The sequence below is a fragment of the Hyalella azteca genome, unplaced genomic scaffold (assembly GCF_000764305.2).
Source record: "Hyalella azteca isolate HAZT.00-mixed unplaced genomic scaffold, Hazt_2.0.2 contig2483, whole genome shotgun sequence".
Lineage (NCBI taxonomy): Eukaryota > Metazoa > Arthropoda > Malacostraca > Amphipoda > Hyalellidae > Hyalella > Hyalella azteca.
In genome coordinates this window covers 826541-842712 of record NW_025932756.1, presented here as the reverse complement: position 1 = coordinate 842712, position 16172 = coordinate 826541, and the positions used below count along the sequence as shown (strand labels likewise).

Below are 16172 nucleotides of genomic sequence, written 5' to 3'. Positions count from 1 at the left end.
ATAGAAAGATTTAAAAAGTTTGCATATCTAATAGGTTAAAAAATTGAAAATGTGACCACGAAAAAAAGCTATTATTTACACAGCCTTGTCTGTTGAGATGTTCTTCAACCAAGATCTGTTCTTGCCAATTTTTTGGTGTCAGATCAATAATATTTTTACTATTTTGTTCTAAAATGATTACCGTACTTAGGTAGGTCATTTAGCGAACTATATAAACTTTTACAACCAAGCGGGCTGCTCCGTGTGCCTGCATAGAACTGTGTCTTGTCAGACTTACAAATGACATCAGTGTTCCATAAGCTACAGATTTCATGTAGTTTTTGCTATATTGAGCAGTGAAGTCATGGTCAATTATACAAAAAACTATTGGAACAAATAAACTTTGAAAAAGAAACTAGTGATTAAGATGCATATGATATGCACCGGCAATGAAAATGTGCATGCACTAACAACAAAGATGCACATGTTCTTAAGCACACGTACATGTGAATGACTTTGTATCCTCACCATTGGTAGCAACACAATATTGAGCAGTTAGAGTTGTTATATACAGAATTGGGTCTGCTTGAGACCAGGAATTTGGTTGTTTCATTCTCACAATTTCAGTATTTTTTCTCATAATCTGTAGTATTGATGCCTGGTAACATAGTTGCTGCAATTTGTAAGACAGAAGGCATCTAAAGAATACTTAACAAAATAAAGGACAGAAATCACTGACTGCAAGGTTGTAGCATGACAAAATAAACCAAAGCAATTAGGGTTAAAACACAGTTTCTAGCAAAAACCAAACATAGTAATGAGTTTTTTTACTGAAAATGAAAAATTTGGCTGAAGCTACCCAAGAATTGGACAAAAATGCCAGGAAATTTAGCAAATTTCTATTCATATGGTTCTTTTCTAATTTCTTCAGTAAAAGTTAAAAATGCCAAAAAATTTGGCAAATTTCTATTCATATGGTTCTTTCCTAATTTCTTCAGTAAAAGTTAAAAATTGCCTAATTTTCAACTCCTATTTTTTTTAAATATCACCAGTGAAGCAATAGTTTATACCTGTGATTCTATGAAAGTTCTGCTTGATATTTCAGATTGGCTTTTTATTGTAGTTAGTTTTTTTAAACCACAGAACACTTAATAAATGTATTAATAAATGTATGGGACCATTTCTATGAAGTTTGCAATTTAAAACATGAATCATTCTATTTATACAACATCAAGTATCCACATTCAAGTTAGAAATTGAGTAAGAAATTATTTATTTAAAAAAATATTAGCATACATTTATAGTATTATGCTATCCATCATTCCTGGAAAAGTTAAATTTAGCACAAAAATTCAATTGAGTTAGTTCTGCAGTTGATAGTCATCGACTTAACTTAAATAATTTGTCTTGAAGCAAGGCCTTGTACAAAAATTTTTATGATTTTTAGAGCCATGCTACCATATATTTGCATTTGATGTGGACTGTGATGCAGCTTGTTTTTCCCTTTTCATTACCTACTTGTCATTCTCACTGAGCATGTTTTGGCTTACTCTGTTGCCATGTAGTAAGTGTCCTGATAATTAAATTCCTATGGCTTTTCACTAGATCATTCCACTAGTCTCAAGTCAATAAGTTTAAAGAATGCAGTTGTTGTATGAAGTTGTTGGAGACATGACTTTACAAGGAAATGAAGTAATTTGTTCTTATCATTATGTGCTTTCCTTTGTATTACAGGTTTTTTTTCTTTATTTTTCTTTCTTTTTGTTAAAAATCCAAAACCTCTCATTTTGAGATAGATTAATTCAATTTATCAAGGTCACCATTAGAATAAGAGATTATAGTCATACTTTATCCTCTTTGTAATAAATTACAATTTCTAAAAACTAATCATGCATTGTGGAAGATTATTAGTTAAGACATTGAAGGCTCAAGTGATTGGACAAAATGCTATATATTGGAGAAATTCAAAGGCAACTTTGCACCAGCTTGCTGCAAATGGAACATTTGGGGACACTGTGTTGCCCAGTTCTTCTTATCAAGGTAACTCATTCTAATTTTGCTGACTGTGTCTTTTTGAAATTTGGCTGTAGTTATTCATAATTGAACATATTAATGATGTGAGAGTAAAATTAGAAGACTCTTAATGCCATCAAGTTTTACTCAATTAATGTAGAAATGTTCAAATTATATCTTTCCTTAAATGAAAGCCTAATACTCGTGTGTTCTACAAATTTGTGAATAGAATTTCTATTATGTTGCTTCTCTGTGACACCAGCCTAGTTACAATCAATAGTATTGAACTTCTATTTTATTGCAACTTAGCAGTGGTCATTTCAAATTTTTGTATTCTTCAATAGAAACATTTGATTTATTTAATTTTGTTTAATGTATTGTTTGACGTAGTAGTATTTATTTTACAACTAAATCTGAATCACTCCTAGTGCCAGAAGACATTATGGCAGCTCGAGCTAGACACAGCAATGAGTACAGCTTGGTTGATGCTTATCGCAAGTATGGCCACCTCAAGGCTGATGTGAATCCTGTCTATGCCAACAAGCAAGTGTAAGTGTTATTAATAATTATTCAAGTTACTACAGGGTTCAAGTCTTCCTTACATGTTAATAACTAACATTTTCTGTTTGTAAATAATATATTAATTATTGTTTGTTTGTAAATCTGTTGATAAGTGTTGTGTCATATAAATCTATTTATTAAGAAGCTCCTGTTAATCTCCTTCTAGAAAGGATATTCTTCTATGTATGTACTCTTTCCCAAGAAAAATTATAGTTGCTACCAAGTTTTGCAAAAATTTTATGATCCTCTCATTCTGATCACTCTGTAATATTGTATTACTCTAAGAAATATGAGAGTTTACCTTCACAAGAAATTTTTGGCGAGTAGTTTAAATGCAGCAATTGTTTTCAAAAACTTGAATGTCATTGTACCCAGTCTTACAATTTCAATCAAGACATCTGTATTCTATGTCTTAGCAAAGTTATTATTCATTTCAGGGTGCCAGAGCTGGAGCCAACCCAATATGGAGTTAGTCCCAGTCTGGACCCCAGTGCTGGTTCTGTTCTGTATAGTCAAGAGAATTATGCCTCACTAGACCAGCTCACCAATTCCCTGAAGCAGCTCTACTGTGGTCCTGTAGGGATAGAGTTTATGCACCTGCCAGTAAGTATTCAAAAAATTTCAGTGTTTGACTGCCCAATCATCCAAAGTTGGTCAAAAACACTTCTCATACTTTGAACAATTAGTAACTATAGTAAGATTTCACCACGATCTCCCAGGCTAGTCTGCTAAGATACCTATATTTTTGGAGACTGTATTAATGCTAAATAATTATCAGCAGGTAGTTGAGGTACAAAATGTTTGAAAACATATCCTATATTGCTTGTATGATAAAAAAGGACCTTCCTTAAGATTAAAGCAAGGCTCTATACCCATGCTGATAAATGGTGATGAAAATTGTGTTCAAAAAGTTCCATTTGTAGCAAAACTTAGTCACAGCATTAAACCTCCTAAATAGTGGATTTTTTGCTTGATTTTGATCCTATTGTCTGCTGTCAGATATGTACTCAATAAGCCTATAGAAAGTAGAGACACCTCAGTTCTAATTTTTGTAAGGTTAAATTCAAACCCATTTTGTTAGACTGCAGCTGAGCGGGAATGGTTTGCTAGAGAGATCGAGTCGGGTACTCTCTTGGAGCCATTCACTGATGATGAGAAAATACAGTGAGTCAGTCAAGCTTGATAACAAATAATTCAATTTTTCAAATAGTCATTAGAAAATACTATTACTCAAGACAGTAATGGACATTCTTGAAGTGTCTGATGTTTTGGATGCAAGTAAATAACATAATTATGCTACTTCCTTCAGAATTAATGAGGAAAATAGGTTTGCTTTTTTTTTTATTTAGTAAAGTTACTTAAGTTCATTTTCTTAATTTTTGTTTGTAGGAAATATTTCTGGCTACTTAATTAGTTGTTTGTCTTTAGTGTCTCTTATTTTCAATATTTTGTTTGTTTATGCTTACTTCATTCACTCAGGCTACTCATGATGTTTAGTACTTTTCTCTAATTTAAAATAAGCCTGACATTTTTTCATTACAGTTTGCAGAGCTGTAAATATTTTTCTCTTCTATTGTTATCATATCCTTTTTCATTTTGTTTGTCATTCTAATTATGCTAGGTTTGACTAGCGTATGAACTCAACTACCATTAACAATGTACAAACTTGACCACTATTAACAACATTTGCAGTATGTTGAAGCTGCTGCTCAAGTCGAAGTGCCTTGACGTCTTCCTCTCCAGCAAGTTTCCCAGCGTCAAACGCTACTCTGGTGAAGGCGCTGAAGCTCTCATGTGCTTTTACTTCTACACATTTGGGACTCTTGCTCAGAGTGAGACTAGGATATTGTTTATTGTTGTGATAAAATGATTGTCTTTCTAATATTTTAATACATTTTATATTTTTTTTTTCTAATATCTTGACAAAAATCTGTCTTTTTATGTATGCACTTTACTGTGGACAAACCAATAAAAATTTAATTATTTCTGTAAATTTTTTTATTGAGATGGTTTACATTCAATAATTCAGCTCACATGCTTTGCTGGTTCCATAAATTCCATTCTAAAAAGTTTATTATTGTTTGTTGTATGTGAGTTAATTTTTCATAGTCCTGATATCTGAATAGATTGCCTTCTATGCTACAGCAGTGAAATCTTTTGTTCAAATAGCAGAATTTATAGATGAACTTTACAAGTGGGTTTTTTTGCACTCAGGGCTTAGCTCATGACTGAAGTGATGTGCAGGTGGTGTGCCTGGACTCATGACTGCAGTGATGTGCAGGTGGTGTGCCTGGACTCATGACTGAAGTGATGTGCAGGTGGTGTGCCCCACGTGGCAGTGGGCATGGCTCACCGAGGTCGTCTGAACCTCCTGACGGGGCTGCTGGAGCTGCCACTGGCCGCCCTCTTCTCCAAGATGCTGGGCAGGGCCGAGTTCAGCGAAGAGTTCCTCTTCACCGGCGACACTCTCATGCACATGAGTCTGTTCTCGATGTTCTCTTGCAACAGAAGAATATTGTTTTCTTCACATTTTTCATGGCAAAGACTTTAAATTTTAGTCTTTCAATTTACTTATCTTCAATGGCCTATTATTATTTGACTTCTGCATTTGAATCAATTTCCATCGGTTCGTTATATACATATTCATGAAATATGGAAAATCAGTATAAAAGATAATGTCATTCGTGTATGATAGAAAAATTTTATTACAATTTGTGCTTGATAGTATCTTCAAGAGGGAAGAAGCAACAATTGCCATAACATAACATAGTGTGATGTCGACGCTAAAGAGTATACCTGATGTGGCCTGTCGCCGATTCTTGATGTTTCGTGACTTGTTCACAGAAGATCTAAAATCGTGAATGCCCATGCCCTGACACACCTTTCCGTCATTGCAGCCTCAGCTGCCGAGATGCTCTTCACCGACGGGTCGCGCACTCTGGTTGAAATGCTTGCTAACCCATCCCACCTGGAGGCCGTGAACCCCGTGGCTCTAGGCTACACCCGCGCCTTGCACCGCAGGCGGGGCGTGGGCCAGTACACTGCACCACCTCGGTGCAGTGCAACCTCCTGTGAGACTGTCCTTTCTGGTGCACCGTCGTCCTCCGCCCCTGTCGCACTACTGGTCATTGACGGATTTGCAATACATACTTCGAATATATGCGCTATTTGTGTCAGTTAAAGTTTGGAGTGTCAGAAAATTCTACAGACAATTAGATTCATGGATGCCTAATAGCCAGAATAGTTAGGAGTTTTTAACTCCGTAACACCAAATCACTGACGGTTTTTAAAGCTTAACCCACCAATCACTGAAGAGAAATCAGACGCTAAGTATACTAAAAGTGAGTTTCGATGATACGGTCCCAAGTAAAAAATTATGTGTGTGCAGGTGCACGGAGACGCCGCCCTGCGGGGACAGGGTGTGCTGCAGGAGACGCTCATGATGACGTCTGTGCCGCACTTCAGTGTTGGCGGCGCACTGCATGTTGTTGTCAACAACCAGGTTAGTTTAATTGTTCTTTGCTCGTTGAAGCTAAATGCATTATCCATCTATATTATTAATATGTGAATTGTAGTTTTCATCACTCATCACCATCGTTTCAATAACGAGGTTGAATGTTCATGTAAAATGTGTAAAAACGGTAATCTGCGTTATATTTCTTCATTTATTTAGTGCCTTGTGTTAAATTTCTCGTTTCCTAACTCCCATGGAGAATTGGTTTTTATTTTTGAAAAAATTTATCCCCAACTGTGATGTTGTGTGTTGCGTTCCTAGTCTCACGACTTCTGTGAACCGAATTTTGTTGGCAGTAGTTTCTACTGTGGGGATAATTTGTTGATGTGGGATAATTTGTCTTTTGTAGGTTTTGTGCTTCATCGTCAAAGTTTTGTTGAAGCAACCTCATATTTTAGTGTCATCGATTCTTCAGCTGCTTAAATGTGTATTATTTTTGTTTTATGTTTCTTTAAAGTGCTAACTCTGCTTCTTGCTTTTGCGACCAGCTATTTTAGACCCTCCTTCACTCGTGGGTGTTATAGGTAGATTCTAGTATCGCTCCAAGCTATATTGCTTGATTATTTCTTTCCTCTGTGATACTATTTTTCAATTATAATTCTGATGGAATTTCAGATTGGCTTCACTACAGAAGCGGCAGGACGAGCTAGCGACGTCGCGCTGGTGTCGCGAGTGCCCATTATTTCTGTGAACGGCGAGCAGCCTGAGGTCGGCCTTTCTAATATTACGCCTTGCATGCTAATTCATGGCATTGAACTTGAAGTGAAATAGATCATGAATGCAGTATTTATTCATTATTTAGAATATTTACTTAATGACGTATACGTATATGCCGTATGTGAGAAAATACTTACTGACAGTGACTTAGGTGCATGTCTGGCAATCGGCTTGATAATTATTGCTTGACTTATAACTGTATTTAGCTCAAAATACCATCAGAGACTAGTACCCGAATGAGCACTGAAAGAACCGTGTAGTTCGTTCCTCGACGTTCTTGTTTACAATGTTGAGTACCTTCAGGCAGTGGCACGGGCCGCGCGTCTGGCAGTGCTGTACCAGCAGCGGTTTGGGAGGGACGTGTTCGTGGACGTGCTGTGCTGGCGCCACCACGGCCACAACGAGCTCGACAACCCTCGCCTCACCAACCCGCGCATGTACAACATCGTCGACGCTAAAACGTTCGTCGTCATAACGTGCTTAACGTTGCTATGATTTCTGTCTCAATAAGATGATTTATTACAGGGTTTTAGAGAAACCTTGATATCAAATTGACTAATTACCCTCTGGATATTTTTTTAAATTCTCGACATTCCTCGTGGATTGGTAGTAATGTTCACAAGGTAGGCAAACATTCTTTAGTTAAGTTGCTCAAGTTTCTAGTAATTATAATTAACTTTGAGCCGCGACAATTTGAATTGCCCGCCAATGATTACTGCAAAGCTGGTAGTTCTGCAGGCTTGGTTCAACATCGGTTGCGACGCGTTCATGAAGTGCATGTGCTTCGCTCACATTCATCACACACTTGAATAATTTTTCAAACGTTTTACTTGATTGTGTAAATTTTTAATATACATTGCAATATTCATGAATGATACTCTCTCTGTACTTTGCTGGAGTGAAGGGCATTTTTTACATAACAATACCGTGTTTACAATATTGCAGCGTTCAGAAACCTATTTCACTATTGTGATAAAAAAAAACAATTGCTATTATCATTATTGATAGTTAATATGAACGTGCAGCAATTCAATATTATGTACTTCTGGCCTGGTAACATCATTATAGCAGGGTTTTTTTCAGAAATATTACGAAGAGACCAATATCCCTGAACCTTATTGAAAACTATCCACGTTCCCGGCGGACTGATAATAAGGTGTAGAGCGCAAATCTGGCATTGCATCACAATTGTTTGCACAGGCCGATCCCAGAGCAGTACGCGGCGGCGCTGGTGCAGCAGCAGGTCATCACTGAGGCTCAGGTCACCGAGTACACCCGCGACGTCACCGAAGAGATGACGCGATGCTATGAGAAGGCTCAGTCATATAGGTGCGACTCGTATACCTTCATACTTCCCGTATAAAAATTTACGTCAATAATTAAAAAATTACGTTACTGTTTATAAGTATCAATGTATGATTAGGCTCAGTGGTGTAGATGCGACTCCCATATATTGATACTTCCCTTTTAAATATTTACGTAACTACTTAATAGATTTAGTTGATGTTTGGTTTGTTTCCCCTAATTTCATCCTTGTGTCCGTCCGACAATAGATGTTGAGGTCTACAATATAGTATCCTCAACATCTCTTGTCTTCAAAAGATGTTCAGTCATCTCATCTTCATCATCTTGAGTAATTTGTCTAAAATTTAGTATCCAGATAATTTTAAATAATTTTATTTTTTTCTGCTATTTTATTTTTATCTGCCATTTTATTTTGATCTACTATTTAATTTTGATCTACTATTCAATTTTGATCTACTATTCAATTTTGATCTACTATTCAATTATTATGATCTACCCGGGGGTTTATTAAGAGTTAACGATTTGTTGGAAATATTTCTCTCTTCAAACCAGTCCACCTGCCAGCATCATCCACTCGCGATGGGACGGCTTAACCCAAAGTCCACAATCTTGTGTCGAGGTCTGGGACACGGGCGTGCCTACAGACACTCTCAAGTTCGTGGCGGCCAAGAGTGTGGAGATTCCTCCTGCTTTTGTGAGTGGAGTTCCGGCAATGCCAGCATGTTCAGTAGGCATGTCTCAGAGGATTAGGTTGTAATTTGTCATCATATCAACGATTTTGTTTAAGAAAAGCATTTGTCGTGAGGTATGGATTTCCCTCATGACTCTGAAAATTTTTTTCAGTAAAGCATTTCAATAATTATGATCGTAAAAATGTATTCTTTATGCTATCTGATTTCAAAGGCCCTACTTCAGTTTCAACTCTTCTTTGGGAGGTATGCAGGGTTTTGGTTATAATTGCATACAGCATTTCTGATGGATGTAATTTTAATGAAATTGGCGTTTAGCAAGATATTTGGAGATAAAAAATATTCCCTAGCAGCAATTTTAAAGCGTTTATTTCACGCCTCGTAGAATGTACATCCGCACCTCCTGAGGACGCACGTCGCAGGACGACTAAAGCGACTCAACGACTCAGCTGCCGCATTGGACTGGGCTACTGCAGAAGCCATGGCTCTCGGCTCTATCCTGCTTCAAGGTTACTTTTTATACTACAAGCAATCCTGTTTATTTTCATAAATTCATTTTCAAAATTGTTACAGCTTTTTTATCTATTTTCTATTAGTATTTTTAAATGGGCAGACTTCTGTGATCACAAAAACTAACTGTGATGTGATTAGAATCTTAATTTAGTTTTAATTACTTCTTCTGTTGTTGAGCTAATTTTTTTAACTTCTAAGGATACCTGGCTTCAAGGTCAATATTATTTTATAATGAAAGTTATGCTGGGCAGGCGTTGGCGTCCGACTCTCAGGCCAGGACGTGGGGCGTGGTACGTTCGCTCACCGCAACTGTCAGCTCGTGGACCAGACAACAGAGGCGCGCTACGAGCCCCTCAACCACCTCACTGACGACCAGACCGCCTACCTGGAGGTGGCCAACAGCATCCTCTCCGGTGCGCCGACTTTGCCATGCCTGTACACATTTGTTGACGCTTAAACCTATTCATTAAATGAATGTTTCTATCTTTTTATCATTCAGAATCAATAGGAATCTTTATATTCAATAGAATATAAGGAATATCCTAGCTAATATAATTTTTTCACCGTATTTTCATTGTAATTTGTAGTTCATTCTTCTGGCCCAAGAGAAGTTTACATTCAATATTAATCACAGTCTTGCTATGAAAATTGGTGCCTGTGGTGGGTAAAGAAAATATTTTTGCGCATCCAAAAATGCGTGCCGTATTATTTATGACAATAGCCTCATCAAAATAAATCACGACCACGGGTACCTGCCAGGAAATGTTGTCCTAACAAATGTTTTTGTTGTCAGAGGAGGCGGTGCTTGGTTTCGAGTACGGCATGTCAATCAACAACAAAGACGTCCTGCATCTGTGGGAGGCTCAGTTCGGAGACTTCTTCAATGGCGCTCAAACTGTCATCGATGCCTTTATTTCTTCTGGCGAAAGTAAGTGCTTATATTTCCTGTGGCGAGAGTGAGTGCTTTTGTTTCCTTTGGCGAGAGTCAAGAGTGAGTACTTTTGTTTCTTCTGGCGAGAGTCAAGAGTGAGTGCTTTTGTTTCTTCTGGCGAGAGTCAAGAGTGAGTGCTTTTGTTTCCTCTGGCGAGAGTCAAGAGTGAGTGCTTTTGTTTCCTTTGGCGAGAGTCAGAGTGAGTGCTTTTGTTTCTTCTGGCGAGAGTCAAGAGTGAGTGCTTTTGTTTCCTCTGGCGAGAGTCAAGAGCGAGTGCCTTTATATCCTGTGGCGAGAGTGAGTGGTTTTATTTATTTATTATAGGAGCTTTTGTACAAGTGAGGGAAGTCGTGAAAGATTTTTCCTTAAATTCAAACATATATACGGTACTTCTGATGATGAACTGACTTCTTTTATCTTTTGTTTCTACTCTGCACAAATGAATGGAGACCAAAGCTAGTTGTATTCATCACATGGCATGAGTTTTTCAAACGTTTTTTCTACTGGGAAGATAGGTTGTCTTCATGATATTTGAAAACAATTGCGTTAGAAATGTCTAAGTTGAGTTGCACCTTTTTTCCTGATTCAAATATCCATAATATTTTCCAGCCAAAATTCGCTCGCTATCAATAGTGTCATGTAATTATATATCTTGCAGGCAAGTGGCTGTACCAGAGCGGCCTGGTGCTGATGTTGCCGCACGGATTTGATGGCGCTGGCCCTGAGCACTCCAGCTGCCGCATCGAGCGCTTTCTCACGGACAGCCAAAGCGCTGAACACATCGCTGACTCCAGCGGCACGAACTGGACCGTAGCAACCCCGACTACACCTGCGCAGTACTTCCACTTGCTGCGTCAACAGGTCTGTAGTGCACCTGGTACAGCAACAGGTCAGTAGTTCCACCTACTGCATCAACAGGTCAGTAGTTCCACCTCCTGCATCAACAGGTCAGTAGTAGCACCTGCTGCGTCAACAGGTCAGTTGAAGCACCTGCTACAGAAACAGGTCCATATTTCGTTTTGCTACTTCTTCATTTATCAGCACATTTCTGTCAATGTGGTTAGATAAATCCGAGTACCTATTAATATTTCATATATTATACGAATTATCATGATAGTATAATAATTGTATTGATATAGTGAAATATTTGCAAGCAATAATGAGTTTGATTGTTTATGTTGTGCAGATAGTGCGACCGTACCGCAAGCCGCTCATTATAGTGGCACCCAAGACGATGCTGCGGATGCCTGCTGCAACGTCCCACATCTCGCACATGGCGCCTGGCACTCACTTCCTCCCTGTTATTGGTGCTTAATTTTCTGCTCACTACAAGTTTATTAGCAATGCTTATTATGAATTTCTATACCATACGACCTTTCCTCCATGATTTTTTCTATGAATTATCCTGCACTGCAGATTGCTGGTCAAAATTATGTTAAGTCCGTTTAAGTTGATAGCCAATTTCTTGTCCCATAGTCTACTAACAAGTGCCTTCCTCCTAAAACTATTTTATCCAAATTCTGAAGTGTTATATCTATCTCTAGTACTTTCGATATATACATTAGGGAGAAAAGTTTAATGAATAATCAGTAATTTATAATAAAATACTTAAAAAAAAACTTTTTAAAAAAGCACGTTTTTCTTGTGGACTAAAAAGTAGAAAATAAATTATGGCTTGCCCCAAAAAATGTGTCGGGCAGATTTATGATTAAAGCGAAAAGCACACAACACACGAATTTTGGAAATTTGACGGTGAACGTACAGCCCGACCCACGTTTTTTTGGGCGAGCCATAATTTATTTTCTACTTTTTAGTCCACAAGGAAAACGTGTTTTTTTTTAGTTTTTTTTTTTTTAATATTTTATTTTCTCCTTTTTAGTCCACAAGAAAAACGTGTTTTTTCAAGTTTTTTTTAAGCATTTTATTTTCTCCTTTTTAGTCCGTTGCTACACATGAAAAACGTTGTTGCGAGCCAATTTACTTGACTTGACGTACTTATCGATGATGCGCAGCGTCAGCGCCTGCTCGTCTATAACGCCAGCGCCCGCACTTCATACTATATATATATATATATATAATTTACTCAATTAAGCTACTTTAGGTCTCTAATGGCTAGTTTTTATGATTGTATCTGAAATTGTTAGGCGAAAATAGCCTGCATGCCGAATTTCAGATCTCTAGAGCAATCAGAAGTGGGCAAATTTTCGTTGTCAATGTTAACAAAAAACAAACAAACGCTAAGCTGAGTAAAGAAAAACGTGTTAAAATTCAGTTTAATAATAGCACTTGAAATTTGTTTGTATACAAGCTTGTCAAGTGGCATCTATGTATGCTCGGCGTCAAAAAGTAATGCTAATAATTATATGTTTCATGCTGAAGTCCTATTTACATTTGTCGTTATAGTTAGGTACCTCATATTTGTCTCCATGCCCGAACGAAATTGTCCAATGTTACCAATGATTGTATAGGTATTTTATTTAAATTTGAGTTCAGACCAAATTATATGTTAAAATACTTATAATTGTAACATTTACTTTAATGTCTCTAGGACGATAGCATCGTATGTTAAGTCAAATAATTTGATATTGGTGTATTTCTCTGCGCGCCCAGACGAAATAGAGTAGCAATCATAATACAATTATTAGCTCACTTAATGTTTCTTATGCGTGTACAGACGACGCGAGCGTGCGTGAGAGCGACGGCGTGCGGCGCGTGGTGTTCGTGAGCGGCAAGCACTTCTACGCGCTGGCCGACGAACGTGCCAAGAGGGGTATCAGTGATACGGCCCTGGTCAGGGTGGAGTCCTTGTGTCCCTTCCCCGCCCACGAGCTGCACCACGTCCTCAAGAAGTACAGCAAGGCCAAGAGTTAGTAGTACAGTGCTGCTGGTGTGTACAACAAGACCAAGAGTTAGTAGTACAGAGCTGCTGTTGTGTACAGCAAGACCAAGAGTTAGTAGTACAGAGCTGCTGTTGTGTACAGCAAGACCAAGAGTTAGTAGTACAGTGCTGCTGCTGTGTACAGCAAGGCCAAGAGTTAGTAGTACAGTGCTGCTGCTGTGTACAGCAAGGCCAAGAGTTAGTAGTACAGTGCTGCTGGTGTGTACAGCAAACCAAGAGTTAGTAGTACAGTGCTGCTGGTGTGGCTCGTATAGTAAAACTTATTTTCGAGGCGGATCTTGTACAATTGATTGGAGTACAAAAGTCCAACGAAAAAAATTTAGTTCCAACTCATGAATTTTGTGCTGATATTTGATGATATCAATCTAAGCCTTAATAATTATTGAAAGTGTTCAAAAGCTTGACGGAAGTTCAGTATTCGTCTCACATGCTGAAATAGCTCAGTTTTTTTAATTTCTGCTTTGAAATGAAATAACATTGTGAAATTCAGAAAAGTTTTACGCAGTCAATTATTTTCTGTCACTTAACTAAAAGAAGGATCTTATTATAGCCTTTGATTTTACGAACTAGTGTGAGTGAGAAGCTTCTCAATTATGAAGTAATCATAGAATTGATGATAGTAGTAGTTGCAAATATGTATTATTATTAAGCAGCTGTTCCATTTTTCTTGAACCTAATACTGAACGAAATTTGCACTCCCAACGATACACATTGTTCATAAGCTATGACTGTATTATCTTCAACTTCGTGCATAGTAGAAGAACAATGCAAGTAAATAATGTGGTCACCAAATTATTGTACCAATTAAAGAGTATTGTTTTAATCCCCAGAGCTTGTGTGGGCGCAGGAAGAGCCTCGAAACATGGGGGCTTGGCCGTTCGTCTTCCCCAGATTCCTGAACATCTGTGGCGCCAAGGTAAGCTTTTATTGATGCTCTCCTCAGCACAGACTTTTCTCGCTCAGTAGCACGAATTTAATCTAATCTAAAGTACTAAAATTAAAAGATAATCATTTTTGCAATGTACCTATATATGTTACAGCATTACCATTAAACTCTAGTTTTGAAATTTGAAGCGAATTAAAATTTGTTATTTTTGAATGAAATTTGATGTCAGTTGTTTTTTATCCTCTTGTCATCTCGAACTCCGTAGTCCTGAACCCCGTCACCCTGAATCCATAAGATAATTTCGAAGATAAAGTATGATACTGCTAGGAAAACCGTACAAACCTTCGTACAGCGCGGAACTCCCTCTGAACTCGCGTTTAGAAATTTTTCGGGAACTTTTTATCAACTTTCTATTTAGGAATAAAATTTACCCTTGCCTTGTTAAAACGAATTTTTTTTCTACATGATTCTCTCATTTATTTTTCAATGCTCATTATTTTTCCATTGCAAATATAATTTAGATCTAAGTTAATATCCCTACTTGGATATGCTTTCGATCAGGCTTTAAAATGTACGTACTTTGCCCATTTTATATAATGAGTTTGAGTTTTTGAATGTTTTTGTATTTCTACTTGAGGAGTATGACGCTGTAAATATACATGGACGGCAAATTTAAGGGCGATTTGTGCCGCAGGTGTCGTACGCAGGACGCGAGCCGCTGTGCACCCCCGCCGTAGGCGTCACAGAGCGCCACCGGCAAGAGGCTTCACACATCCTTGACCTCGTCTTCGCCTGAGGCTTGTGTAGCCCTGACTGTTCGCCTTGCGACTACTCTTTGCAGTCTTCCTACTGATTACCTTTCGTAGTCCACCTTTGAAATGTTTTTAGCAGTCCTCCTTCCGGCTGCCCTCGACATTCCGCCATTCCATTGCCTCTGACATTCCGCCATTAAGGCCCGTTCACACTAGGGGCAACACACGGGCGTCAAGCGCCTCACCGCCCCTCTAAGTGCGCTTCTTGTGGGCAACGAAGCGATTGACGAGCTAGTGATTTAGTCGCCCTGCCTCCTGCAACACAAGCGCGCGCCGTACTCAGTCTGTATACGCTGGTCCTTCACTATGGCAACTAACGCCACACTTGTTTGGACTCACTCACTAGTAGAGAGGCTAATTGATCTTTGTAGAGACCATGAATGCCTGTAGAGAGTTCAGTCAAAGGAGTATAAAACTCGAAATGCGAATGGACAAGCTCTGGTGAAAATATTTGAAGTTTTAAGAAACTTTCGTGTACAAGTCACCATTGACGAGGTTCGGTAGAAAATTCATACATTGCGTTCGCAATTCCATCGTGAAATGAATTTCATTGCAAATGAATTACGTTGCATATGAATTCCTTCTCAATTCCATCATCCTGCCTCTGGATGAGTGGCATTATTCTCTTTAGCAGACTGTCTAACAAGTCCACTGGCAGTCTAGTATAATTTTGAAAATCTGATGCATCCGCAACTGATAATTCTTTGTAAATGTAATTGTATAAGCTTTTCTTTGCAACCATTTTTTCACCCAAATACGGCGACGCCTACAACTTTTTTCTTAACAGCAGCACACCCGAGAACAATGGCCCAGAGCTCAGATTCGGATACATCCATCCTCATTGACGTTTAACTGGCATCTAATCTTCAAAGCGCGCGGTCTCGAGCTACCGCGTACAAAAATAAGTGTGAACGGTTGTGGGCGGTGAGGCGCTGCACCAAGCGCCTCACCGCCCATATCATTGCCCCTAGTGTAAACGGGCCTATAGACTGCTCATGAAACTCCTCCATTTGATTTTCCTTGTCATTCCGCCATCCGATTACCCTTAAAATCCCTTCATCAATGATGTTCCAGCATCCAATTTGCCTGACATTTCACCACCCAATTGTCTTCAACAAGCCATAGTCCGACTATGCCAATCTACCGCCAACTACTGTTTGTGAAACATATAAGATGTGATTATATTTTTGCACTCACATCCCTGCTCGACAAATTAGAACTCGTTGGGTTTTAAATTAATCGTTTATATCACATGATAAAATTCAGACGACGAGAGTATTACCTCCAGTGAAAAATATACTGTCACTACTTCTCAAAAACTCTGGGAGCAAGTTGCTTGGGGCAGCTTATCTC

The 16172-nt window shown here is 38.3% G+C and overlaps 1 protein-coding gene across 1 annotated transcript; it reads left to right on the top strand.

Moving 5' to 3' along the window:
• The first annotated feature begins 1638 nt into the window (after positions 1-1638).
• On the top strand, positions 1639-15008 carry LOC108671297 (probable 2-oxoglutarate dehydrogenase E1 component DHKTD1, mitochondrial). The gene is made up of 20 exons (XM_018158806.2): positions 1639-2019; positions 2421-2541; positions 2991-3156; positions 3635-3717; positions 4246-4385; positions 4872-5033; positions 5451-5677; positions 5942-6055; positions 6683-6775; positions 7088-7245; positions 7985-8113; positions 8642-8783; positions 9164-9287; positions 9543-9704; positions 10085-10219; positions 10881-11083; positions 11409-11529; positions 12897-13088; positions 13952-14037; positions 14702-15008. The coding sequence occupies exons 1-20, from the start codon at positions 1869-1871 to the stop codon at positions 14801-14803; spliced, it is 2811 nt and encodes a 936-aa protein (XP_018014295.1). The 5' UTR covers positions 1639-1868; the 3' UTR covers positions 14804-15008.
• The last annotated feature ends 1164 nt before the right edge of the window (positions 15009-16172 follow it).

Excerpts from the sequence above, each read along its gene's own strand:
- LOC108671297 (XM_018158806.2), top strand. The coding sequence starts at position 1,869 with ATGCATTGTGGAAGATTATTAGTTAAGACATTGAAGGCTCAAGTGATT. Across the intron at positions 3,157-3,634 it reads TAGAGTTTATGCACCTGCCA|ACTGCAGCTGAGCGGGAATG; the intron begins GTAAGTATTCAA and ends CCATTTTGTTAG. Across the intron at positions 6,056-6,682 it reads ATGTTGTTGTCAACAACCAG|ATTGGCTTCACTACAGAAGC; the intron begins GTTAGTTTAATT and ends ATGGAATTTCAG.